Genomic DNA, 27,665 nt, shown 5'->3' on the forward strand with positions numbered 1-27,665 from the left:
TGGTTTACAATACCACATGAAAGACTTTAAAGCTTCAGCATATCAGATTTACTTTTGATAAAATTTGAAACAATAACCACGAATAGTATATATTGTTTTATTTATTTAAAAACTGGAGGTTGGATTCGAAAATTTAGATGCACCAAAAAAAATATTTATTTAGAAACAAGTTTGGTTGATTAACAAAAAGTTTTGAAGATTATACAACAAATTTATCAAAGCAAGTTTGGTTGATTATTTTTATTAATCAATCCAAATAAAGATACAGTTGTCTATAGACTTATTGGATTATTTGTAGAAGTATAATAATAATTGCTTGGCTGCTTGAATCTTTTACTTGCAACTATCAAGAGGTGCACCACACAAACACTTGTTGTGAAAATAGGAATAAGAATCGAATTCCTGAAGTGTCCCTCCTGTGGGGATGTGTCCACACAATCTGTTATAGCTAACATTGAAGAACTGAAGAGGAGCTTCGGTCCACTGAACCGGGATATTCCCTGTGATTCCGTTGTGGTTCAAGTCCAAGATACCAAGTGTCTTAGGGATCACAACTCTAGAGAGATCGAACTGTAACATGTTTCTTGATAAATCAATGTACCACGTCGTTTTGTTGGCTCCAAACAACATCGAAGCATCGCCTCCGAGCTTGTTCCGAGAGAAATCTATCCGGTTAAAATCAAGATTGCCTAGTGTTTTTGGTATATAACCGGAGAGCTGGTTGTGTGATAGGTAAAGATCAGGTACTTTTGCTGGAAACGACCCAAATGACTCTGGTATAGAACCTGCTTGCATGAAAAGTTTCATAATCAGGTTTAGAAAGAAAGGTAAATAAATGCCCTTTTTACAAAAAAAAAAATAGAAAGGTAAATAGGTAAAAAGAGAAAAAGAGAGTTTATTTACCTGTAAGCTTGTTCCTGCTGAGATCAAGGGACAAAAGATTAGGTAACAAAGATAGAGAACTCGGTACTGAACCAGAGAGATCGTTGAAGGAAAGGTCTATGAACTGGAGATTCTTGAGCTCACTGAGAAAACCAGGAACCGGACCGGTCAGATTCGTCCAGCTGAGCCTGAGGCTCCGGAGATACTTGAGCTTGGTGATGGTGCGTGGGATCTGACCGGTGAGGTTAGTGAGTTTGCGGAAGACAAGGGTCTGTAGATAAGACAAGTCACCAACCTCAGGCGGGATCTGACCGGAGATCTGACCGGAAAATATGGTTAGGGCGGTGACGCGGTGGTTAACGGTGGCGTCGCCGCACTCGAGGCAGTACCAGGAGCAACAGTCTGTTTGAGGGTCCCACGAGGCGAGGTGGTAAGGGTTGTTTAGGGCTTTCTTGATCTTGAGGAGGGTGGTTTTGTCATCTTGGTTACATAGGTTTTTAGAGAAAGAAGTCGTGAGGAATGTGAACATGGAGAAGAACAAAAGCAGTGTCGTTGTCTTATCCATGCTGTCGTTGTTTGTTTATTTTTGGTATCGATTTCGAGTTTTTATGGTAAGTGTAGACGTTGAAGAGTTTTGTTTTGATTTGATCTCTGATCTGTCATAGGGACAATACATATAGTCAAAGACGTCGATGTTGAATTTGTTCGCGTAATGCACCAAGATTTGTTTAGTTTTTAAGAGATCGTAATAATGAACCTATTTTCAAGGATCACAATATCAATATCATTCAGACAGAACATAACTGGGGATAACATAACTAGGGAAAAGAAAAGCTTAAAAAAAACAAAAATTGTCAAAAGGCCTAGATAAGGGATAAACTAGGCCCAGTCAGTTTATTATGGATATCATGAACGTGAATGAGGCCCAATCAGTTTCGTTGTACATAGTATTCTATACTAATTATCTAAGAAGTGATTTTACTTATTTTGTTGTGAAAGTAATGAAAAAATCTCTTTATTCATAACATTAAAGTTTCTTATATAAGAAATTACACCATTACAGATAAATGGAAACAATACAAATCATAATCTAACTAGATAAAGAAAAACATAAAAGCATAAGGAAAAGGAAAAGCTGGCCGACTCTCTCTTTCTTCGGCCGCCGATGGTATAATCTCTTGATTATGAGACATCCACAATCTGGTTCATAACACTCCCCCTTAGATGCCATAACCATTTAGAGCTTGTAATGTGCTTTAATGTTGCCTCATTAAAACCTTACCAGGAAAATCCAATTGGGACAAAACCATGGTGAAGGAAAAAGAGTACAACACACATTACTCTCCCTGATTTGGACATTACTGAAGGTCCATTGGACCTCTTCAATTTTCTGCAATCCGTGGGTGATGAAGATCTTGGGTAGAATATGCTTCGTCCTCGAACATGATAGTTGGTTTTTCTTTACCATCGGTCATGCCGCAATCCGATCGAACATATTGAGTCATCGACCTCAAATACACAGACACGAAATCTTGGATGATGTTGCTGTGATATGCGTGTACCACCATGTGTAAAACATAACCTGTCTGAAAACAAATCAACAAAACCAAATAACCCCTCTTTGGGCTGGTTAGTATAAAATAAACCAAAATCAAAGGCTCTTTCATCGTCCTTCTTATGGACCAAACATATCAGTATCTAAAACAAGAATTCTGCATCGTCCATCCCAGGACTAAATGGACTTCTTTATCGTCCACCTTTGGACTGAATGGATCATTGTCCAAAACAAGTGATCTCACGCCCATGTGCTAGATAATGAGTGAGACTGATTCATATTAAATCTCTTGAGTACCCTTTTTTGTGTATACTATTTAATGCACAAGAATTTCATTGTTAATGTACTCAAGCTGTAATTCCAAACAAAACTTTGTTTTTCCAAGATCTTTCATCTCAAACTCTTTCTTGAGATATTCAACTGTTTGGGAAATTGTATCCAGAGGTTCCTAGGATATTCAGATCATATACTTTGATGATTATCAATATTGTTCTCGAGAACTTGCTGTGCTTTCAGCTCAATACCCTCTAGTACTTTCATTATCCAGTGGACCATATAAATATGCAGTCACTACATCAATTTGCTGCAAGTCTAATTTTCTCTCTTATATAGCCAGACTTATGAGAAATCTAAAAGTAGTTGCATCCACCACATGGGAGTATGTCTTCTCATAATCTATTACTGGTCTTTGTGAGAATCCTTGTGCAACATCAGCTTTATATCTCATGATTTCTATTCCTCACAAGACCAATTTATATCCACTGGTTTTAACATCATATGGCGTCTTAATCATATGGCCAAATACGCATTTCTTCTTTAAACTGTTTAACCTCACGTTTCCATTCAATCCAATCTGTTCTACGAGTGCACACTCTTATATTGACGTGGGTTCATGATTCTTGCTTATATTCATAAATTCAAGTGCTACCTTGTATGCAAATAAATCATTTTATGTTGACATTCCTTATTGGTTCCATTATGTTCCAGACATGATGTAATCGATTGAGATTCATTATTATCAGGACCTTTAATACTTTGCAGCTTGGCGTCCCAAGCTACATTGTTTGGTACATGTACCTTAGAGTCGGTCGGCCTTATCTCCATGTATGGGATGGTTTCTTAGTAACCTCGGATTTGGATTTTGATTATCATTCTCTGCACCTTTCTTTTGTTTCCGAGGATTCTTATCTTTTGGAACCTATTGGTCTACCACGTTTCATACTTTGTCTAGACTCTGTAGCAATTTGACTGTGTCTGTTCTTGGACATCAAATTCGTTGGTGCTTTACAAGATGGTTTATATATGACTTAGTCATTCTTTTTCGGGTCAGCAAATGTTACTGGCATTTGATTAGCTAGCTTTGTAAATGTACAATCTTTGGATGTCTATTTCACATTTTTTAGTCTGAGGATCTTGCCAAGACATTGATGGTTGATTCCATTCTATTTCTTTTACTATTCTTTTACCAGCTTTATTATTTTTCTCCTCCTGGTCTTAAAATAATCCGTGTACCTGGCCTCAAATATAATCACCTATAGTTGGCTCAAAATACTTTATTATTGTGGGAGAATCATATCCAACATATATCCCCATCCTCCTTTTGAGGTCCCATCTTAGTTCTCTGTGGTGGAGCAATTAGTACATAGACAGCACATCCAAATATCTTATGATGGGGTATGTCTGGCTCTTGACCCGTTAATAATTGTGATAGGGGATATCTATGCTCACTAAATGGCATGATGAGTATTAACTTAGGTGCATGTAAATTTCGTGTGGCCTAAGCTGTGAATGAGAATTTTGACCTCATAAGTTATGGTCTATCAATCAGCTATTTGCGTTTTAAAAGATTTCGGCCAAGCCGTTCTTGGTATGGACATGTATCACAAAATTGTCCACACTTACCTCCATGGACATACCATAATCATTTAAACGCTTGGGACATGTATTCACCAGTATTATCTAGACATATAGTCTTTATTATGAAAAAGGGGCTCGTAGTCGTTTTACTGGTGATGACCTAATGAGTTTCCCTTATGTACATGCTACACACGTGAGATTCTTTGGGATAACTCTTCTTATCTTTAATGTGTGCCTTTTGAATATCAATTTCGCATCATGTTTGGACCAGGATGGCCAATCCGGTTGTGCCATAAAGTGTATATTTTCGCAGGCTTTCAGCCTCTATCATACTGATCTATGCATAGTCTAGGTCAGTAGAGAATGCATGTATAGTCTTTAGGACTTATTATGGCCTTGGGCGATTTTATACATATATCTGAAAGAACTATTTGTTTGTTTCGCCCATTGTTTCAATATGGAAATCATTCATTCTTATATCTTTAAAACTCAATAGACTGCTCTTGCTTTTAGAGCTGGGTGAATATAAGGCATCACTGATTTCTAGATGCATACCCTTAGGCAATAATATATTAGCCTAGCCATAGTCTTCTATCAGACTCAGACTGGCGATACCTGCTTTAGTACTTATATTGGCGTTTTTCAGTGTACCCATATAGAAAAATCATTCATTCATTTAATCTAAGCAGACAATGTAATAGAAATAAATTCAAGGAGATAAAAATCAGAGAAAGCATACAAGCAAAGCAATCACACAAGTTTGATGTCGAAATCAGATTATCAACTTGATTCTTTTAGGAAATCATAAGTCTCATATTCCATAAGATCATCTTGATTATGTTCGAAATTATTTTCACCATCTTTATAGACCAAGTGGGTTTCAAGATTCTTCCCTTTCAGACTCTTTTTGATAGAGGTCACAAAAATGTTTGGGAGTCCTTCATATCTTAGCCCAATGGTTCCCCATTCCACATCTATGGCACACTGATTTGGTTGAGCTTTGTGGTTTAAAGGATATACCACGGCCACTGCCTTGACCATGGCTCAAATTGGGTTGATACATATGGCCTCTGTCATAGTGATTCCCACGGCCAAATGTGTTATCGTGGCCATGGCCACGTCCTTTCCACCCTCCACTGCGATGGCTGTGTGGTCTATCATTCTAGATGTGGTTACCTTATTTTCTTCTGCGGCCTTATTGGTATCAGGTAATGAGGTTAATCCAGGAGGTCTCAATTCACTGTTTCTCATCAGTAATCCATTATTTTGCCCATCTAGCAATAGACTCATCCACGGACTTATAGTCCTGGATTCTGGGATTCCTCCAATCAAATAGAGCCTTTGGTAATAACACCGTTCTTTGGTGATCATATCTCAATTTTTTAACTCTGTCCAAAGGTCTAGAGGATTCTCTATAGTCAGATACTGATCTTTGAGACTCTTAATAAGATGATTTCTAATAATTAATATTGCCATGTATCAATCTTTCTCATTTGGCATTATCGCCTTTTGTGATTCATTCACCAAGTCCTTTGACTTTAGGATAAACTCAGTATCCAGTGCCCATTTCAAATAATTATCTCCTGAGAGATTTAGGGCAGCAGAATCCAAATTGATTTTCGACATCTCAAATCATATATCAATCAATTTTAGATCTCATAAAATATTTAACATACAGCCATAAACAAGACATGCTATCAAGTCAATACATTTCTAATAAGCAAACAAACCACACGGCCAAAGGTGATATAATGCAATAAGGCCACACAGCCAAAGTGATATATGATGCATAATAAGTCACACAGATTTATCAAACAAGGGTATCGACCAAACAAGTAATTTCTATATGTTTTCATGCGGCCATATGGTTTTAATGCAAACCTAGCATACTGATTCTATATGTACAGGAGTGAAATTATGGAACCTCAATTTAAAACAATCAGATCATGCAAATGTGATAATAATCAGATCATGAGTATAACATAAACATGTTGGTCAGGATGATATATGATGCAAACTGGCCACACGGCCAAGTAGATATGATGCACTCAATCTTAGCAATCGGATTTCATATGTGCAAGGGTAATATTAAAACATTCAATCAAGGTTTTGCAATTAATCAATCAGTTTCAGGTATGAGATTTAGCTAGACTAACAATCAGATTCAATTAGGTTTTATCAAGATTAGCAATTGGATCAATAATCAAAAATAATCAAACGGATTCAAGCAATACACAATTTATGGTTTCAATCCCAAAATAGGGTTTCAATCATGAAAAACCAAAACAATCAGTTTCAAGGCTGATTCTATCAATTTTATTAATCAGTTTCAAGGCTAATATTTATCAGTTTCAAGGCTGATATTAGCAAGATGAAATCAAACAATCTGATTTTAGGAATACGCAAATTAGGGTTTAGGGTTTCAATTTGAAATTAGGGTTTTATCAATCAATCAGTTTCTAGCAAATAATCTTAAACCTCAGAACAATTGATTATATCATAAAACTATCAACCTAGTATAATATGAAACTTCAAAACATTCAATTCGGATTATGCAATACACGGACTCTATTTTAGGGTTTATCAATTCGAATTAGGGTTTATATTATAACAGATTCTAACATGCAATATTAAACCTCAAATCATTCAATCAGGTTATAAAAACTATCAATCCTAACTCACACAGATTTAAACCTCAAAGAAACATTCAGTCAATCAAATAAAACAATCCATGCACACGTAATTTAGGGTTTACAGATTTTAGGGTTTCACTTTGAACATTAGTTCATTCGATTCTGGGTTCTTAGAGCTTAGGTATACCGTAAACCTTTGATGGGTTTAATGGACCACCAAGAGAATGAGCTTACGTTGGTACGCGAGCTGGTACTTGCAGTCAAAGAACTCGTAGATCTGGAACAGTTTGATCACGGACTGGAACAGGCTGATCATACAATCTGGAATAGTTGAGGCGTACTGAAACTTGCAAAGATCAGTCCACAGATCGATCTTGTTGAGATCAGTTGTCGAATACAGATCAGGGTCATGATCAAATAGAAGTGATCGATAGAGATTAGGGTTTTAGCAATGAAGAGAGATTTAGGGTTTATGGTCGATATTTTAGCTTAGGGTTTTAGAGATCAATCGTGCTGATAATGTGTTGTGAAAGTAATGGAAAAGTTTATCTTTATTCATAACATAGAGGTTCCTTATATAGGAGATTAAACCGTCACAAATAAATGGAAAGAGTACAAATCATAATCCAACTAGAAAAAGGAAAACATAAAGACATAAGGAAAATGAAAAGCTGGCCGACTCTCTCTTTCTTGGGCCGTCGATGGTATAATCTCTTCGTTATGAGTCATCCACAATCTGGTTCATAACATATTTGTCATTTTTTCCATGATTTTAGGTAAAATTTGCTTACTTGTCATGTTTTAATTAGGTTTAAGCTGAATCATTAATTTATTACCAGTTTTTTTCCGAGTCAATATAATTGATTAATTTAAATAATATAACTATGAAATTTGTAACCATGTATATAGTTATTTTGATATCTCCATGATTTTAGTTACTTTTGCTTATTTGTCATATTTTTATTAGGTTATAGCATAGTCATTAAATTATTTTTAGTTTTTAGTTGAGTAATTAATTTAAATAATATAACTATAAACTTTATAACTAGATATATAATTATTTTGATTTTGTTTATTTGTCACGTTCTCCATGATTTTACTTAATTTTGCTATTTTCATGTTCTTATTAGGATTTAGCTAAATCATTAATTTATTATTAGTTTTCTCTAAGTCATTAATTTATTAATTTAAATAATATAACTATTTCAAGATTTGTAATTAGATATATAATTTTTAAATAAATTTTGTAACTTTGACGAGTTAAAACCAATTCTTATTATTCTGTTTTAAAATCATATTTATCACTAGTAATTTTAAATTATATTTGTTACCGGATGTGGAACAGAATCTATATTTTATTATACTTTATAGTTTAATGATAATATAGATAATGTATAAGTGATATTTATCTTAGTCTATGTTGTATAATAGTTATAGTAGTATGTAAATACTAATACAAAGAATTATGATGCCGACTTTATCTTAGTATCCATATTAATAATGTATTACAATTATTTTCCAACTCTATGCTATGTTAGTATATATTCTCTTCATACGTTTGATGGGAAATACACACAAAACTTCATTTTTAAATAATATGAAACACTTTCAAATGTTGTTTTTTGAAAAAGAACCTCATTTCACTTTTTCTTATTAGAGTTATTGAGTCGGCTAAAGATTACTATAAAATTATAGTAAAGGTGTTGATACTTTAGAATCAGGTCAAAATTTGTTTCAATTGAATTGATATTGATGCCGTTGTAAATATATTAATTTATTTCATTTTTTTATTCACTTATTTGAAATTTAATTTGTAGGGAACTAGGACTCATGCTTCTATTGAAAAATGTTCTTTTGGCGATTTGTTTTTTGGTAATTTTCTATATACGTTATCTCAACGGGATTCTTTTATTCTATATAATTTCACTTTCGGTGATTATACCATAAAATATAAAAAGACTCCTCTGCTTTTTAAGATAAATTTTTATATAACAACCAAAATCATACCTTGTGATGATTTTCCAAAAGAGTCAACAAATAATGATTTCAAAGAATTTAAATAAATATAGGGACGTCAATATGAAAGTGAATTTTTAGTCGGTATATTTTCTATATCATATTTTATTTTTATTGATATGTCTTATTTATGATATGTTTGTTCACGAGTTTTTCTTTCTAATGTTTTGTGTTTTAGATATTATTAGTGAAGTTGTGAATGTTGAACTTTTGAAATATCTCATTGCAAAAGGAAGATCTTTAACTAAGTTAGAATTGACTATTTGTGACACAATATAAATTTTCCAGAGTTTAATTTAATTACTATTGTTATATTGTTATGACATGACACCAATTTAAATTTTTAATATTTAGTGATACATGTTTAACATGTACATTGGGTCTTGGTGTGCAAACCAAGTATCACATTTCTTTAAACCGATCATGAAAATCACGGTGATATGTAGTATTGTTTTATTCAAGTTCTCTCCATAGTTCTATGTGGCCAAGAACATATACTAATAAAATAAAGATTCTTTTTCATATTGAGTGCGTTCACTTGAACCAATTTTTGTTTTAAATTAAACTCTTTAATATTAAAAGAAATCATTTAAATTGAGATTCGATTTCTAAATAGAAGAATCATGTATAAACAATAAAAAAAAATACACACAATAAACAATTGAGATTTGGTTAAAAAGACAGAAAAAACACAAAAAATAATATTTATATCTAATTAAATACAATAACATAAATATAAAAATAATATTAAACTAAAATTATTAAAATATATTGCGAGCCCACACCTAGTTATATCGTAAACCAAGAAAATTGGATATACTGTGAAGAGACTACTGGTAGAGAAAGACAAAGACAAAGTGTACATCTTGGTGGGAGCGAGAAATTAAAAAATGGAGCTAAAGTTGATGCAAGAATAGGTAAAGTAAGGATCAGATTATCAACCCTAGAGGCAGATATAATCTACATTCTACACTCACTCTCACCCTCTTCTTGTGCTCCAAGCAAAAGGGTTAAAGAAAATGGGAGAGGTGCAACTAGCTGTGAGATTCACTTGTCTGTCTTTGGCTCACATGATCTATCTTTATGGCCATCCTCGCTTCCACTGATGCATTATATCCATCCATTCACAGTGAACCAATTAGACAGTCTTAGATACCAAGCTATGAGCATTGTCGCGGCGCCATGAGCATTATCTACATATTCTTGATAGGTCTCTGGAACTTCAGATTCATGCCTCGCCATCCTCCTCACATGGACACAAAGATCTCTTGTGCTGAAGCGGCTAGTCCCGATGAGCTAGACAGGAATTTGACACTTTTCCGCATCAAAGGGACAAGATGTTGTGAAGATGAGATATGATAGGTAAAGAAGCGTTGCAGGTCGGATCCAGATGGTTGTTGGAGACATTGCAACGCAAGGAGAGAGGTTTCAAGCACTGTTGAGTTGGAGAGTTCCGCGTGCTACTTGCTTTTTTGTGATTCTTTGTCTTGTTGCTGCGTTGGTCTTGTACGTGACGCCTTTCAAGATCGTAGCTCTTGTGGGTGGGATGTTCAGGATGAGGCAGCCTAAGTTCAGAAGCAAGATGCCTTCTGCTCCAAGTAACTTCTTTAGGAAGTTGCCTTCAAAAGCAGATATGATGCTTTAAATGGTCTTCTTTGTTTGGAACTTATGCGTTTTGTCGTGTGTGTGTGATTTATTATTTTTTTCCGTAATTACTATGATGTTTTGGATTTCACACAATGTATTCCTTTGGTATCAATTAGCTTTGGTAATATTATCCTTTGATATGTTGTTGAGTTTGGTCTAAAATAAATAAAAACTACTGGGCCTAGCTAGTTATAATTTCTCGATTGTAAAAGAGCGACACGTTGTAATAATTTAATAACTCGCTGTAAAGACTGAATGAAACGGTCAGGGACACACACTACTGCTGACCTTCCGTCTCAGACTGTCAGTGACCCACCGGCACAATGAGCGATGCTCTTGAGTCCACATTAAATCTAAGTTTAAAAGTTTATATATTATCCAACTATTGGTGCAAATCGAATCAATCTCGTTTTTTGCGGTGTAAAAAATAAATAAATTTTGTTTCTGGTTTGACCATCGTATAATCAAAAAGAAAGAAAGGGGTAAAACAGGTGACAGCAAAGATGAATGAGAAATAGGGCGTTGAACCCAAAGCAAAACGGTACTGATCCCAAGTCCCTGACAGTCTCTTACAGAACTCACCATTTGTCACCTTCCTAACTGGTCAATGCTTTATTTTTTGACCTAACCATCCCACTCTTTCTCTTTCTTCTATCTGTCCTCTCATTCTTGCATGCAATTGCAAAATTGTTGCCAGCCTTCTCTTATGTTCTCTTTCCATATTCTTTTTATTTTTTTGAAAATATCTCTTTCCATATTCTTTCACTTTTTAGATAAACAAGAAGTCATCAGTATGTATGTTCTTGTGTTTGGATCGAAAAATAAGTCTAAATGTCATATGCACAAGGAGGAATTAAAGGTATGGACTTGTCTATCACCATCTGCATCTTTTAAACATATATATAATAAGAATCATATAACAAAAAGACTCCAAACAAATTTCCTAATTAAGGTCTGTAGACAGGCTTGTCTGTAGATCGAGAGACAATAATATATTATAAAGAGGTCAAGCTGGCTAACTAATCAACCTATGCTCTTGCTTTATTTTATCATCCTTCTTGGCGTGGACGGGCTAGCCAGAGAGAACTTAGAGCCTGGAGACGGTGGAAGTACTCTGCAACGGCTAGAATACAACGTGCTTCTTGACGTGTCGTCAACAATTGGTTCAACCTATGGATTGTTTGGTGCCTCAGATTATCCGCCTGTAAGTTATTATTGTATTAGTTCAAAATCTATAGAAATAAAAAGAAAATGGAGTAATAGTCAATGCAAAGACAAAACATCATGGACAAAACTGCGTTCATGTTATTTATTGACTAAGACGAATTAAGATTTAAGGGCTATGAACTGAATATGGACCATCACTAATAATATCATAAATTGAAGACAAATAGACTAACTAGTAAGAAAAAGATAGTAAGACAAAGAGCTATTTTAACAACTAATAGTCCATTAACATCATGTTATCTTTGGAAGAATTTGAATTATCAATTAAATGACCCGAAATTATAAGGCTGATTGATGATTAATGCCAATTATTCAACATATTGATCGAACAAAAATCAAAGCGTGTACTACACTGCTAAAAATACGACACCAAATTGCCAAAAGGTGAAACCGTGATTTCTATATATAGGTCCCACGCCATGCTTCATAATACTTTTGGTTACTAATTAGATAATTAACTATATAATTTAATTAGAAATGCATATCAGTAATGATATAAAAAAGGATGCCCGAAATTAAGTAGAGACAAGAAAAACGGGATCGAATATAAGTAAAGGAAATGTTCTCAAGCAAGTGTTTTGGGAGGACGTGATACATGGGGCGGTTACGCCCATGACATCATGAACGATATGGGTTCCAAGCAATCCATGTTTCCATTTCATGTTAATTTTAGAGTATATATACATGTGAATATATATATAAGTACATATATACGTTCGTGGTGGCAATGGTCACGTGCGTTTTTAGAAGTTTGTATCCATTGTCCTCTTTTAGTAAACTAACCCCATACTTACCACCTCTTTTGAAGTTGGGCCTTTCTCTTTTTGTTTTTAAAATACTCGTTCTGTTTGAACGATGTTTAACATAAACACACAAATTAAGATAAAACTTAAAGCACTCGATTGTAATAAAAAAATAACCAAAAATAATTAATTATTACCATTCTGAACAAATAAGAAAGAACACACATTAATTTTAATATTTTAATCAGTTAATAGTTTTGCATAATTTTTTAAAAAATATTATATAAATTGAAAAAAAAAATATCTTCCAAACCATAATATAAAAATAAATGGAGGGAGTTGTTCTTTGGTGATGAAAGGTAATTGTAAGCGTGTAGGTGTAGCTAAACAAGAACAAATACATACGAATATATATTAAGATATTATTAAAATGAAAGAGGCCACTTTGTATATGCATGAATGTTAATATAATATTAGCCTAAATGGCCATTTGCATATATAGTATATATAGGCTGTTACATCGATAGCTTATAGACAAACATATCTATAAAATTTGTTTTCATAGACCTGCCTGTTCTATACTAGAAAACAATCAGGAAACTAATATTAAATTAATTAAGTTTAATCTTCTAAAAGTAAAGCAATCCGACCAAGTTGATACGACAACTAGGAGTGTTTGTTAGATACCTACTTACATAATGTCAGAATCAAGATGCTAAATACTTTTCATTTCTCTTTTTATACACACACACACACATATAATTAATTTTTGCAAATTAGTTTGAATATTCACTTATAATCTTCCAAAAAAAATTCAACCACTATAATTACAATTGTCATCTAACCAATTAAGACCGACTGTTTACCTATATATATATATATATGAGCTATACACAAATATATATATGAGCTATACACAAACATACAAACATCTTTATAAATGTAGATAGCGTGTTAGAACAACCAAATTTATATGAATATATGATAGTACTGTTTAATATGGAGTGGTTCAAAGAATCGAAATATGTAAAATCCTAGTCTGATTAGGACCACCGCCCTCGGGGTCCACTTGTATATCATTTATATACATATTTGAATTATAAAGATTGCTTAGGTTTGTAAGTTTCGTATAAAATTTACTTATAAATACAAAGAAAAGGATTAGAGTTTACCTGAAGAACGAAGCCCTCGAGGGAAGAGAGTTTGTTGAGAGCCAAGGACATGTGTGACATGAAATTGGATAGATGAGGAGGAAGTTGTGCAGAGGCAGGCGAGAGAGAGTCGGATACAATACTATCGGAAAGCGATTGATTCAATGCCTCGAGGCCTTGCGAGAGAGCCTCTTCAGCCTCGTGTGTGGACTGTTGCAGACCACAAATGCCAACTATCTGTTGCTCTGTCAACGGTTCTATTTGGTTCACAATCACCTGCAAGTGTTTCAAATTAATTAGCACGCATGCATATAGTTACAAGCTTGGGAGTGAGTTATAACAACCTACAATGGATGCATGCATAAAAAACGTAAAATGTATTAAATGTTTAGTGTACTATGCACAAGTTACTAGCTACACCCAAAATCTCTTTTTTCCTTTTTGTTTTCACTAAAAAGGACATAAGATTGAGACATTGCCAAAGGTCTCGTCAGCTATGCACACCATCCATATTATTTAGAATAAGTTTAAAAATGCGTTACGGAAATATCTTATAAAAAAGTTAAAACAAGACAATCAACCAATTATATTTCACTAATAATAACTTATTAAGCCTATTGGTCCGAGAACAAATGTTTGTTGGTTGCTTTATTTATTTTTATTTGTTTAATTATTATGGTCATCTCTCTTAAATTTCATGGGGTTTTTTTGTTTTTCTTTCTTATAAATAGGACCAGATATCGAAAAATTAGACAAGCACTTTCTTTTACATTATGCAAAAACCTAACCTTTACTAGAAATACTTCACCATCACACAACTGCATGATTTCTTTTTTTTTTTCTTACAAAATACATTTTACGTGTACCTTTATTATTTACTTTAATAAAGGGCATATATACAAGCATATAGGTTGCCATATATAGGCCAGCCCATGCATCGTTATGTATATATACCTCGTCAACAGTATCGCTATACTTTATGTCTTGTCTGTCTTATCTATTACCGTACCCTCTTCTAAGAGAATCAAAGACCAAAACTTAACCAACTTTAAAAAAAAAAATAAAGCAGAGAAAATCACTTTTGATTAATTATATAAAGTTATAAGTACTATATTCATGCACAATGTACGTTAAAATAATAAATGTCACTATTTTAGTCATCAATATTTTTCTACAAGCAGTCCACAGAATTTGATAATGTTCAATGATTGAGTTTTGGAATTTGGATTAATCTAGTGTGTGCGATAGGATTTTATATAGTTAATCTTTAAGTAAAAAATTCCAAAAAATTTAAGATTTTCTAATGATCCACACATTGATTAGTTTACATTATCACATGATTAATTTAGACAAACTTACTAAACGTTAGCTAATTTTATTATATTAATTTGTGCGAGGGTGTACCACAAGTAGAAAAATAAATAAAAAATATAAGAAAACATACTCATACTTAAAACCATGTTTATATAGTATAAGAAAAGACGAGATATGTACCTTAATAATCTCAGATGGGCGGAAACCACCCATCCACAAGAAGCAACGCTCGGCTGGAGTTTTCCAAGCGCCAGAAATGAGGTGGAACACATCGGTCTTAGCGACCATGGCCTTGAGGTTAATCAAATGGTCATAGTGAGCTAAACAAGTGTCTACAAACATCCTAAGCTCGTTCTCGGCCAAGTGCTCTTGTGTCGCCACCCTTAGTTCGGTTAACAGCCTCTGCTGCTCCTCCAACCATCTCGTGTATTCCATATCGAACACCGCTGCTTCTGCTACACGTTGGATTTACTCACTTACACTCATTTTACGATTTTTCCAGTCATATGCATGACGAAACTGTTACGTACCAGAGCTCGTGTAGCAGGGACCAATGGGCATCCCACCTTGCTGTTGATCTCCTCCCATAAGCGACCCTCCATAGAATACGCCCTAAACCATCCGAAATCAAAATAGTAAACTTTAGACTTTTAGTGAAATAATTAATTATACAAATATAGACTTATATGAAAAAGATAGGTGAAAAAAAATTACTTGGGATCTGGCCCGTTGAATCTCTTGTTCTAGTTGGGTCAGCTTAATCCTGCATGACTCAAGTTGCTGAACATAAGCCTGTCGTAATTTACCAAAGTACATAGCGTCAGCATAAATCATTCTTTAATATCAGAAATTATAATCGCATATACTGATGAAGTGTATAGATGCTGACTTTTTTTCGTAATCTGCTTTTCCTTGCTGCTTCTCTGTTCTGTGCTAGTCTTCTCAATGTCTGTTGTAAAAAAAAAGGAAATTTATAAACATAAAGAAAAGAAACTACCAAACACAAAACAGTAAATTTTCATTTTAATCTTATTTATTTATATATGATAACAGTACTCACCTTAGGGTCTGATGATTTTGGTGTGTCATGGTCTGATGAGGCAAGACCCTTGCGGTTCCCTTCTTTCTGCCATAACATTTGTGTATGACTCATCAACTTATAAAACGACTCGACCAGGTCTAAGATTAAATTCCATTTATATATATATCAACAAGGAAACTTAATAATATTAATAAAAAGATAGAGACCTTGATTGATTTAGAAGGTTGAGGAAGTTGAAACTGAGAATGATTGGTCAAGTCCATGGATGGCTCGGAAGATGGTCGAGTCGAACCACTAGGTGCAACAGCCTGAAACAAACCTGTATTATCAGTCTTACCAAACACATTATAAACAAACCAACAAAGAAGAAAAAGAATCAAAATCAGTAGGCATTAGAAAAATGAGAAACGTATAATAATTGGCCTGACTTGATATTATATGAAACAGCTAGTAGTTGCGCTGACATTATATTAGAGTAGATACATAAACCAACTAAAACTGGTATATATAAAGAAAAATATAGTAATTATTATTACATTTGGTGTAGAAGAAGAAGGAGGCGGCTCTATGTGCATCGGCTTAGATGGAAAGATGTTGAGCGTCGATGTTGGAGGTCTCATAGCCAAATTCTCTGCCATATAAGATTCATAGATATATATATGAGTCATGTGATGTATGTGGAAATGGTCTGGTTGTGTATATATAATATGTGAGTGGACTAGTTCTAATATGAAGAAAAAGGAGAGAGAGAAAAAGGGTTTAAACAAGAGTTTGAAGTAAAAGGGATATGGATTGAAAGATTTGATGTCTGAAAAGAGAGGATCTGGTCAAAGCTGAAAGTATAGTACTGATGGCAGAAGAAAGATTGAAATCTGTTTGGCATGCTTTTGCTGTGACTCTCTCTCCCTCTCTCCCTCTCTCTCTCTCTCGATCTCTCTCTCTCTCTCTCTCTCTCTCTCTCTTCACAAGGGAATCTTCCTAATCTGCTAAAACAAAACCAAACCCCAATTCCCAAAAAAAGAAAGGAGAGAGAGAAAGAGCATACGAGTTGTGTGATGATGAGGTAAAGGAGCAGTTGATGGTTGATCATGATGTCCTTGTCCATCAAGATAGAGGAAGAGTGATGGGTCTATCTCTCCAAGATCATACCCATCTTTGTTCCTGAAACATATACACATAAACAAAAAGCTCTTAATTAACTTCAAGATCATCAGTTCAAAACGTTTATATATGACTTTAGGTCTAAAAAAACTCTTTAGGTTACATGAAGTTTCCACTGGAAGACGTGGCTGAGGCTGATGATAACTGTTGATGATGATTCTGGTGATGACCTTGCATCTGATGATGTTTGAGGGAGTGTGTGATAGTAACAGGAGAAAGATGATGATAGAAGAGAAATTGATGATCTATCTCTTTATGTTGGTCTACTCCTGAGGCAGCAACTTATGATGATGACGGTGGCTTTTGATCACTAGGTGATATATCTTCTTAATTCTTCGTCTATATAACTATAATTATTTATCTTTATATTCTTAGAAAGAGATAGAGCTTATGTAACGGAGCATTTAATGCTACTTTTGGTGTTTACAGAGAGAAATATAGAGAGAGGTCGGTTTATATTGTATTGGAGAGGGTGATATTGGAGAATTATGGAGATTGGAGAAGAGAAGCAAAAGACAAACTCCTTTATTTTCTATTTTTGTTGCTTTCTTATTATAATTTTATATATTCTCCACCTTAAAATATTAGAAGACGACTTTGTTTTTGTGTAAACCCAAGAAAAAATATTCTGATAAAGTGGTCAAGAACATGTCCTTTTCCATCCCTCTCTCTCTAGATAAAAATTGCTGATAACAAACTTGTATAAATATTTTTTGTTTGTTTTCTAAATAATTATTTTATTCCCTTATTGTTCAACTATATTCTTCAAATATCAGATTTTAAAAATACAGTATACAGTTTCCAATTCCAAGGGATATCATATTATAAGAAGACTAATTAAAATACTAATGATCAATTAACAGGTCTTACATTCAATGGATAAAACCACTAGAGAGTATGAACAAGTAAACTGATTGATCTGTTCCATTAAAACTTGATTGTATGGGCCGGGCCCTCTAATACGGGCCTTGGTTCCATCAAAACCCATAAATAACGGACCGGAGTAAATTGATTCGGTTAGCTCAAAACCGGGTTCGGTATATTCGATGAGACCTGTGAAATTGATGCGTTTCTCTTTGGTCTTGACGAGCAAAAACCTTATTGAAGTGAAGAAATCACTTGGGAGATAGATAAAATTGATCTTTGGTGAAGATGCAGAGGCAAGACGATGTTCGTAATCTTCCCATTGACATCACCTTCTCTCGTCTCGGCGGTAATGCACAATCTCAATAAGCGTGTTCTAAACGTTTGAATTCGAATCTGTTTAATTTGATTTGAATTTTTGTTGGATTGGAAGAATGGTTGGTGGATCGGAAGAGAATCCCTGCGGATTGGAGGAAGAAAGTGGCTGCGATCAGGGTCAAAATCTCGAAAGAGTTCTCGTCTTTGCCTAAAGACATCGATCCTTACTTTCAAACCCTAGATCCTGATGGTAACTCTTGTCTGTTAAAAAAAAAAAAAACAATCTTTATTAAAAATATTGTCTTTATTTCTTATGCTTAGCTATCACTTGAACTAAAAGTGTTAAGTCTTTGTTTTTGAAAATGCCAAAGAACTTTGCTTTTGCATCTTTGTGATCATTGTTTTACTTGCAGTGATTGGTTACTTGGAGGCTAAAAAGATATATGAGATTCTCCTCAAGACAACTCCTGAGAGCCGCAACATCTTTGGTCGTCTTTCGGGTGCTTCTGTTAGTAAAACTCCCAACTTTTCTTGTGTCCCTTTTCTACTTTTGGTGATTCTGTTGTGTTTCCCTTTGTAGGGAGTCTGGGAAGCAATCGTTCGTGCGTTTGAAAAAGATCACATTTATCTGGGGGAGGCAGCTCAGATCATTATTCAGAATGTCAATTACGAAATGTAAAGTTGCTTTCTTATAACATTTAATGTCTCTCTGCTATAGTATTTTGACAAATGATTATTTTTTTGTAGCCCATATCTGAAGAAGCAAGTGCAAAAGGTTCAGCAGCAGATGTCGGAGCTTGATCGTAAAGAAGCTGATATCAAAAGAAGCGTTGCACTCTCAGCTACCAAGTACGAGGAAGCTTGCCGAGAGCTTGGCTTGCAGGTTTATTAGTTGTGAACTTGGTTTGATCCATAGGTTTTAGAAGCATCACATAACGTTCAAACGTTATTGATTTTGAAGGGAAACAATGTGAGGCGTGAACTCTTGGAGACTGCAAATTCACTTCCAACCACCTTTGCTAAGATTCTGGAAGTTATCAACAGTGAGTCAGTATCAGCGGCAATGGAGTACTACTCTGCCTATGTTAAAGATGTTCATACTGAGAAAGATGTAAAACTTTATTCTCTCTTTCTAAATTTTTTGTGTTCCTTCTGTTCTGAAGATTGAACTGATTCTGTTTTGATCTGTCTGCAGAAGCCTTTGAGGGTTGTCCTAGAGAATTTGAAAGACATTCGCAAAAATCCACCATCGCTAAGTGTTTTAGGAGCCTTTGAAGCTCTTGATGGTGATAATGTTCAGTCATCTGAGAATGCAAACGGTACAGACGTCGCTGCAGACAGCATTGATTGGGATATTACGCTTGACACTGCTGAGATTGATTGGGATGTTAGTATGGTGGAAGACGTCGATAGTGGAAATGATCTAGGTTCGTATGAAATCGTCAATGCTAGTGATATTCCCGAGAATAAAGTGGAAGGAGGCCCTGAGGTTGATGTTTCTGAGATTTCTTGGGATGTAAGCGTTGAGACACCTCAGGTTGAAGAGATAGCTGATTCGTCTCCGCTAGAGTCAGGCCAGGAGAAGCAGATACAGTCCACAGATCAAGTCCTGGGGAGTGGAGAAGAGAGGAGCCAGCTGTTGGAGACGGAGTATAGGAACAAGATCCTTGATGATTTGTATGAGGTACTACTCTTATCCCTACTGACTATTTAGTGCTCGCGGCTAGACACGTGATGTGGTTTCTCTTCGTTTTAGGTAAAGGCGTTTTTGAACCAGCGATTGATAGAACTAAGAAACGAGGATACTCTGTCCCTGCAACACCATGTGCAAGCAGTTGCGCCCTTGGTTCTTCAGCAGTATTCTCCTGAAATCATTGAGCCAATGGTGGTTGATATCTCCATGGCCATCTCATTGCTAACAAACAAGAAAACTAGAGATCTGGTCATGATTCTCAACTCCAAAAGGTACTTTAAGGCTAAATAATCTCTGAGACAAGTGTATCGAAGCGAGTTCCATATGATATATAATGTATATAATTTTGTGGTGCAGATTCCTAGATAGGCTTGTGTCGGAGCTGGAGGAGAAGAAGCACCGTGAAGTGAAGTTAAAAGAGAGCTTGAAAGATGTGGGTAGGAGACGCATGGAACTTCAGAACTCTCTCTCTTCTATATGGCCAAAACAGGTGAGCTACTATCAGATAGGCTGTTCTCAAATAGCATATAGGTTTTACTTGTGTTTTTGGCGGAAGTGTGAATTGAGATTTAACAAATGATGTTTAATAATGTGATGAATGCAGGAAGCTGCGCTTGTGAAAACAAGAGCACTGAAGGAACTATGTGAGACAAGTCTATCTTCCATATTTGAGGGCAGGCCTGTGAATATAAGAGGAGAGATCAATACTCTGTTGAACGCTGGGGTTTCTGCTTAGTGTTTGTTTGATCTCTCTTTTGTATTGGCTGCTTCTAGAAAACTTAGTTCCAGACTTTTTTCTTCCTACAGGGGGTTCTCTTGTTTCAAACTCTCTTTTTTTTCTATGATATATATATACTGAGGAACGTCCTTTGACTGTTTATTAAGAAAATAAAATAACATTAAAACCCCACCTGGAAATTCAAGAGAAAAAAAATATGAAGTAGGAAAAAAGGAAATAACATCTGAAATTTTAAATTCCACGCCCTTTTTATTGTTGGATTTAAAGCTCTCCAAAAAGTGATCAACCTTCTTAAGTGGTAACGTTTTTGAATTGTTTTTTGGAGTTTTTTTTTAGATTTTGTTATGTTCTCTGTTTTGAAGTAGTCATGTTTTTTTAGCCAGGCCATTTTTTGTCAAATATTTTCCTTTTTAAAAAGAACAAAACAATTTTTCTTTTCATTATAACATTTTCAAGGTTTTTAGGGGAGTTTTTATATAAGCTGAAACTTAGTGTGAACTTGTGTCAACAAATAGAACATGGTGTCCTGTCATTAAGATCGTTAGAGATAGTATGTTCATTTACCTTGACACTTATGATCATTATGTTCTTCTTAATCGATCTAGCAATTATAAAAATTCCCCTTCTCGTGTGTTTTGTTTGTTGTTTGCTGGTGCCTTTTTGTTACGCTCTCAATAATGATTGCTACGTTGGTTTATATCTGATGTTTCCGGTAGATGAGATTAGGATAGAGTTAGCTGATGTAAGTCAACTATAGTTTTTAAGTTGGGATTGTGATTCAGAATTTGTATTGGCTAGAAAACTTTCTTTTTTCTTACTACAGGGTGTTGTCTTGTTCAAACTCTTTTTATTATACTAAGAAACTTCCTTTTTACAATGACAAGTTTATTATTATCAGCATCACCATATGCTCAGAACTATTCTTTTGAAAGTAACGAATATGTATATGAAGAAGAAGAAGAGATACAGGAAAATTTCAGTTGGAGATGTGGCTTGAGGTAGGTGAGGAGAGGAAACGTGTGCGTGTAGAGCAGAAAGATTTGCTAAAAGGGTCAACCTCTGTCTTGTCTGCTACGCTGCTTGATTCCTTGTTCTGTTTCTGTATCAGTGCAGTGAGTGCTTCCACTATTTCTGAAACCGGTGGTCTAAACTCCTTCTCTGCCTGCTTATGGAAACGAATGATTTACTTCTTGTATTTGTAAATGAAGAAGCTATTGACAATTATACCTGAGTGCATAGGGAGATAATGTCTGCGTAGTGTGAGGCGACTCTTGAGGAGAATGTGCCGACTATGCCTTGATCAATCATCTGTTCTAAGCTTCGCCTGTCATGAAGTCTGGTTGATGCCCATTTCACCAGTAGCTGTTCTCCTTCTGGTCGCGAGCTGCAAATAGTTCAACCAAAAGGCTTATCTATTGCACCCAGCAAGTATTTGAAATGCTTTGTGTTACCTGTCGAATGCTTTCCTTCCTGTTAACAGTTCCAAGAGTAGCACACCCAGTGCAAAAGTGTCGCTCTTTGTGCCACTGCTTCCTGGTTGTCCATGTTCTGGTGCAATGTAGCCAGTGTTTTGTATCGCTATCTCTGAAGCCTGCGCCAAATATTACAAAACTCATTAGGTATCAGTCATTAGAAGTAATCGAGACACAGACTAATATAACCGTTCTTTACTTACCCGAAGCTTGACACTGTTGCTTGTAAGTGGCCTCAAACTAGCAAGCCCACAGTCAGCAATGCGAGGTGTAAGTTCTTCGTCTAGCAAAATGTTTGTTGCTTTCAGATCGCTATGGGCAATAGGAAGGCTAAACGACGAGTGCAAATAGCTGAAAATTAAGATTCAAAGTCAATCCATGCAAGGATTGGGAATAAGCTACTATTTATGTTTGAGAAGATAAGGATACTTACTCCAGAGCTCGGGCAACTCCAATAGCAATGCGAAGACGCAAACCCCATGAAAGTGGCTTGTATACTTTGTCATGCATCGCATTGTACAAGGACAAATGCCCAACATACTCATAGACAAGAAGGTGCTGCCCATTATCAATGCAGAAACCGAGAAGGGTCACAATGTTTGGATGTCTTAGTTTGGAAGCTGTCTGAAGCACTTCGGTAAATTTTTCCTCTTCATGTAAAGACAGCGAAGACATTGGGATGTTTCTCACAGCCGCAAACTGAAACATCAATGGATGAGAAACGTATAATGAAAATTTCTCATTTTGAATTTTCGAAGAGAGAGAGAGAGGAGAGGATATATACTTGACCATCAGGCAACTTTGCTCTGTAAACAGAACCAATAGGACCCTCTCCAAGTAGGTTTTCCTCACTGAACCCGTCAGTTGCTAGTTGAAGCTCTGCAGCTGAGAAAAGCTTCGCATACGCTGGATATTGGCATGAAGCAGAGAAGCTTTTTCGTCCTGCTGGCTTATCGATTCTGACAGGTGGAGGAGGTACACGTCTCAGCTGAGGAATTGGCGGTGGCCGGATCCTTTTCATCTGTGGGTTATCTTCAGGTGCAGCAGAAAATTCTGTTACATGCAAAGGTAAATAAAATCAGTCAGGAATCAGAATTGCAACAATGAGGGGCAAAGAAAGGCATAATAGTATCACCTCGGCCTGTACTGACTGGAAGAGTGTACGTTGTGCTATTGTTGCTTCTGTGACTAGCGGCAAGGTTTTGTGCTCGTCGATGATTCATTCCAACTGCGAAAAGTGCAAAGAAAGTTCCAAGCAAAGCCACTCCACCAACCAGTAAAACCATACTCCCTGCTCCTATGCCCTTCTTCTTCTTCTTTATAACCTTCTGAGGTCTAGGAAAGTTCATAATGGCACTTGACTCAGTAGTTGGATAGCCAGTAGCATTTTGAATCATTGGTATGACATCCAAAGGGAATTTCCACGGTTTATAGTTGGGCTCTACATGGAACTTGTTTCCCCAAATCCTGCTCGGCATAACACCATTAATAATCATGAGTCTCGGGTGTCTGAGCCAACTTTTTGAAACGAAGGGAGTAGTAAACTCACCACAGATGAGGAATGGACTGAAAATGACTTGGGATAATACCACTGAACTGGTTATCTTCAATATTCCTGAGGACATGTGTGAGAAGAAGCGGTTTGAGCTAGATGAAATAAAGGAAGCTCAATGAAATGCAAAATCAAAGCACAAAGAGAGAGTTAACTACAGGTCAGTTAAAGGTAGATCCGAGAGATAGATGATTGATCCGGTAAACCTGTTGTTCTGGAGGTACCTGCAGTTTTGTTATCACAGAAGCAAAAAACCATTATTAGACCTACACCTACTGCAGAAAGCAGTTTACAAATCAAATTCTGAGATGCTTACAGTGAAGTCAGATTCAACAGAGATCCAAAAGAGCTCGGTAGATCTCCCGTCAGGTTATTGAATGACAGATCCCTGGCAAATTCAACATTATATGAATATGCGTGACATTTGGTTATCTGCATATCGTGATGAAAGGCTAACATAACTGAACCTAAGACTCACATTTCTTTAATTTGAAGCCCAGAAAACACATTTCCAAGAGGTCCAGTTAAAGAATTATGGCTCAAATTCCTAGAGGACAGACAGAGGAAGCCATTACTTAGACAAAATCAATGAAAAAGGAAGGGCAATGGCAGATTTGGAATAAGGCACTTACAGGTACACAAGAGATGTCAAAAGAGGTAAGGAAAAAGGGAGACCCTGGGTCAGATTGTTATAAGCCAAGTTTCTGTAATCGACAAACAAACAAGACATTAGTGCATTCCACTGCGGTGTAAGCTTAAATGAATGATGAACGAACTTGGATGAAACGCTTACATGTGGGTAGTATTTGGAGGCAAGCCAAACGGAATTTCACCTTGGAGGTTATTGAAGCTTACATCCCTTAACACAGAGGAAAAAAATAGTATTCAATGATTCAAAGCCTCTAACAATCAAGAAGAGGAAAGTTTGCTTACAAGTTCTTCAAATTGTGGAGATGTTGAAGCTGGTTTCCAAGACTCCCCAAAAGCTTTAACCCTCGTAGTTGTCTGCGGTAGCAAGCATGAATCAGATTATCTTCTTCGAACTATGATGAAGCTGAGGAAAAAGAGGGAAAAACTTACAGTTCTACTATAGACGATCCAGAACAAAAAACTCCCATCCAGACTTCACCGCATGGATCTCCTCCCTCCAGTTTCCATCCTCTCAGCTGCGGTGGAGCGTTCAGGGACTTGTAGACATCTTGAAGAGCCGAAACTAACGAAGAAGATACACCAATATAGAACGATTACATGATCAAGCACCAGCCAAGAAAGCGTTTCTATCAATTCACTGATCCTAGATAACAATCATGATTCCGTTCCAATGTAAGTGAAAGTATCAAGTCACGCTCATTCGAAGGAACGACGGAGAACGATCCTCATTCGAAGATTGAGAGGATCTGAAAATTACCTTCGAGCGGATCAGTATCGGTCTCAGCCAGCGCAAACAGCATCGCCGTGAGCATAACTGCAGCGAGGCGTCGCCATTGCCGTTTGATCGTCATCTCCACGAAGGAGAAAGAAGAGAGATAATGCTTAGATGCAGAGAACTGATACTTTCAAGCTCCGTCGAACGAAGAAGAAAAGGAGAAAGAGAGAGAGAGAAGAGATTCTCGGATTTTCTCGCACTTTCTCTCTCGCCTTTTCACGGAAACCAAACAGAAAGAAAATCCGAAGGAGAGAAGATGCCGCCTATAGAGTGAAGGGAGAGATGGCGCGAATGTTCCACGTCAGCGAAAGCAGTTACGGACGTTAGAGTCAACAAGTCAAACCATCTTCTACCAGCGCCAAGCTTTGCCACGTGGCCGCGCAATTCAACTTACACGTCAGCCAATTTTCAAAAGTAAAAAATTTTTCCAATAAATAAAGAGTGACCACCAAAGACTAATACAATCTTTTGTTAAAGACTTAATAATCAAAGAAGCTGTTGCTTCTTCTTCAAATCCTCCAAATGCTTAGGCCCATCAGGATGACGGCTCACAAAATACCTCGCAAAGTCTTTATCCGAACACGCGAGCAGAGTACTAACCGCAAGCTTAGGATCCGCCTTGCCTCTAGCCTTAAGCCACGCAAACATCGCGAACCTAACCTTCATCCTCTCGAGAGTGAACTTCAAACACGAAGGGAACGCCACCAACGTCGAAAGCGGGTAGCCTAACTCCGTTACAAGGAACCTAACCTTAGTTTCCAGCACGTCGCTTGCTTGCGTGAGGATATTAGGAGACGCTTTCACCATCTCTTTGACATCTTCCTCGTCCAAACCAAACCTCACAAGAACTTCGAATCTCTCTTTGAGCTCGGATCCTCTCCCGCGGAAACTCTTCCCTGCTCTCTCCATCTCCTCTGAGCCTTCCACGTACCCGAGGTCTAGCAAAAACTGAGTCTTCATCGCTTTGGAGTCTAGGTACACTTCTGTGGCTGGTAAGGGATGGACTTTTGAACCCATCGTCCATTTCTTCATCTCCTCTGGATTCTCTTTAACGACCTTACAAACTCTTGTTTTGTAAGCCTTTAAGTTAACGAGCAAGCTGCTTGTTTTCTTCAACGTACACGAACTAATCCACCACGAGTGAGACCGAAACACCTTTTGGATCTCGTCGTCCTCCATGTCGATCTCTTTCAGGAACAAGAAGCATCTTCTTAGATTCGAAACGCATTTCTCCACTTGCATCTGAGGGAGTTTCTGAAACAAAGAGTAGAGTTCTCTTGCGGATAAGCCGAGTTTCGTCTCGAATCCAGAGAGAATCAGTGTCCATCTCCCTGAGCTCTCAAAGATGAGTCTCGGATGGTTCTTGATTAACGCATAAAGCTCATCCTCATCGTTGCATATTACTCTAAGCAACGTTAGAGCACAATGCACTGAGCTCCAATCATAAGAAACCTCCTCTGACAAGTTCTTCATCACCCAATCAGAATCAATCCCTATAGCTCTCAGCTTCTCCACGACCCTAACAAGCTCCATATCCGTATCCCCAACCAACATTCTCGGACAACAAGCGATAAGCTTCGACAGAAACAACCTGCTAAACCCAAAATCCTCATAAACCTTAATCTTCGACGCCAAAACACCAGTCTCGTACCCGAACACATCCCTAGCCTCCTCGAAGATCTTCCCAATCTTCTTAGGGTCAACTCCACAGTAACACAGAACGCGATGATTCTCAAGCAACAGCTCGTTCAAGAAGATCTCACCAGAGGGGATGAGATGAGTGTACTCATCGGGCTTGAGACCCGAGCTCTCGAGGAAAGGCTCGAACTCGTTGACGGGGTGGAACCTCAGATGTTTGGTGATGGATTGGTTGATGTCGGAAGCAGAGACGCAGCTCACCTTCTTGAGTAGATTCTCGATGAAGATGGGGCTGTTCTTGCTCATGCTCTCGGCTACCATGTACTGCAAGCTCCTGGTGGAGTAGAAGTAATCTAGCATCGCTTCCTCCGCCATTTTTCTGATGGTGGGAGTGACTCGGATCCCGTTTCGGGTTCTCTGGGTGGCGAAAGATCTAGGCTTTTGAGTTGCGGAGCTTAGGGGCGTAAATGGGTTTTCTACAGAGAGGTGTGAGAGCCGTTTGAGAAGAGTTGTGAATCTACTAGGGTTTCGGACGAGTGTCATTGCTAGGTTCGCGATGTTAATGGACGCATATAGAGCTGAGCAGATCAAAAGGTTTTACCTTTATGAATCTTTTACGAGTTTGGAACTGATTCGACTCAGCTCAATTCGCTGCAATTCATTTGCCATCTCCAAGGATCATCGGAAGAAGATGTGCCGGAGAAGACAGGTCAGGCATGAAGGTTGGGGTTTAGC

General features: G+C 36.7%; 5 protein-coding genes across 8 annotated transcripts; 1 reads left to right on the forward strand and 4 right to left on the reverse strand.

Moving 5' to 3' along the window:
- Positions 1-333: 333 nt before the first annotated feature.
- LOC106419064 (polygalacturonase inhibitor 1-like) lies at positions 334-1,447 on the reverse strand. The gene is given in 2 exon segments (NM_001315968.1): positions 334-785; positions 904-1,447. Coding segments are annotated over 2 exon segments (996 nt in total).
- A 10,025-nt stretch (positions 1,448-11,472) lies between these two features.
- LOC106448281 (transcription factor TGA10) lies at positions 11,473-17,860 on the reverse strand. Of its 3 annotated transcripts, none has more exons than XM_013890188.3 (11): positions 17,332-17,860; positions 17,113-17,228; positions 16,604-16,698; positions 16,274-16,375; positions 16,086-16,151; positions 15,915-15,974; positions 15,740-15,817; positions 15,556-15,637; positions 15,206-15,480; positions 13,733-13,987; positions 11,473-11,792 (listed from the first exon to the last, which is right to left on the reverse strand). In XM_013890188.3, exons 1-11 carry the CDS (start codon positions 17,403-17,405, stop codon positions 11,640-11,642), a joined length of 1,356 nt encoding a protein of 451 aa, XP_013745642.2. In that variant the 5' UTR covers positions 17,406-17,860; the 3' UTR covers positions 11,473-11,639. The 3 variants fall into 3 exon arrangements, with proteins under 3 accessions (XP_013745642.2, XP_022564931.1, XP_048623171.1); XM_022709210.2 differs by having other exon boundaries at positions 15,206-15,477; positions 17,332-17,858; XM_048767214.1 differs by lacking the exons at positions 17,113-17,228; positions 17,332-17,860 and adding an exon at positions 16,916-17,092.
- Positions 17,861-18,251: 391 nt separating this feature from the next.
- Positions 18,252-21,011, forward strand: LOC106446059 (CDK5RAP3-like protein). The gene is made up of 10 exons (XM_048767213.1): positions 18,252-18,441; positions 18,526-18,660; positions 18,824-18,918; positions 18,991-19,085; positions 19,158-19,293; positions 19,372-19,521; positions 19,606-20,094; positions 20,167-20,375; positions 20,461-20,593; positions 20,708-21,011. The coding sequence occupies exons 1-10, from the start codon at positions 18,381-18,383 to the stop codon at positions 20,837-20,839; spliced, it is 1,635 nt and encodes a 544-aa protein (XP_048623170.1). The 5' UTR covers positions 18,252-18,380; the 3' UTR covers positions 20,840-21,011.
- A 634-nt stretch (positions 21,012-21,645) lies between these two features.
- LOC106446052 (protein STRUBBELIG-RECEPTOR FAMILY 2) lies at positions 21,646-25,700 on the reverse strand. Of its 2 annotated transcripts, none has more exons than XM_048767211.1 (16): positions 25,275-25,700; positions 24,947-25,079; positions 24,800-24,871; positions 24,660-24,725; positions 24,499-24,570; positions 24,345-24,413; positions 24,183-24,254; positions 24,025-24,090; positions 23,864-23,929; positions 23,450-23,781; positions 23,099-23,367; positions 22,748-23,013; positions 22,518-22,665; positions 22,294-22,433; positions 22,070-22,226; positions 21,646-22,004 (listed from the first exon to the last, which is right to left on the reverse strand). In XM_048767211.1, the coding sequence occupies exons 1-16, from the start codon at positions 25,366-25,368 to the stop codon at positions 21,819-21,821; spliced, it is 2,208 nt and encodes a 735-aa protein (XP_048623168.1). In that variant the 5' UTR covers positions 25,369-25,700; the 3' UTR covers positions 21,646-21,818. The 2 variants fall into 2 exon arrangements, with proteins under 2 accessions (XP_048623168.1, XP_048623169.1); XM_048767212.1 differs by having other exon boundaries at positions 24,947-25,160; positions 25,275-25,480.
- On the reverse strand, positions 25,698-27,665 carry LOC106448276 (transcription termination factor MTEF18, mitochondrial-like). The gene has a single exon (XM_013890185.3). It carries the CDS (start codon positions 27,471-27,473, stop codon positions 25,779-25,781), a length of 1,695 nt encoding a protein of 564 aa, XP_013745639.3. The 5' UTR covers positions 27,474-27,665; the 3' UTR covers positions 25,698-25,778.

Source organism: Brassica napus, chromosome C9 (genome assembly GCF_020379485.1).
Source record: "Brassica napus cultivar Da-Ae chromosome C9, Da-Ae, whole genome shotgun sequence".
NCBI classification, from domain to species: domain Eukaryota; kingdom Viridiplantae; phylum Streptophyta; class Magnoliopsida; order Brassicales; family Brassicaceae; genus Brassica; species Brassica napus.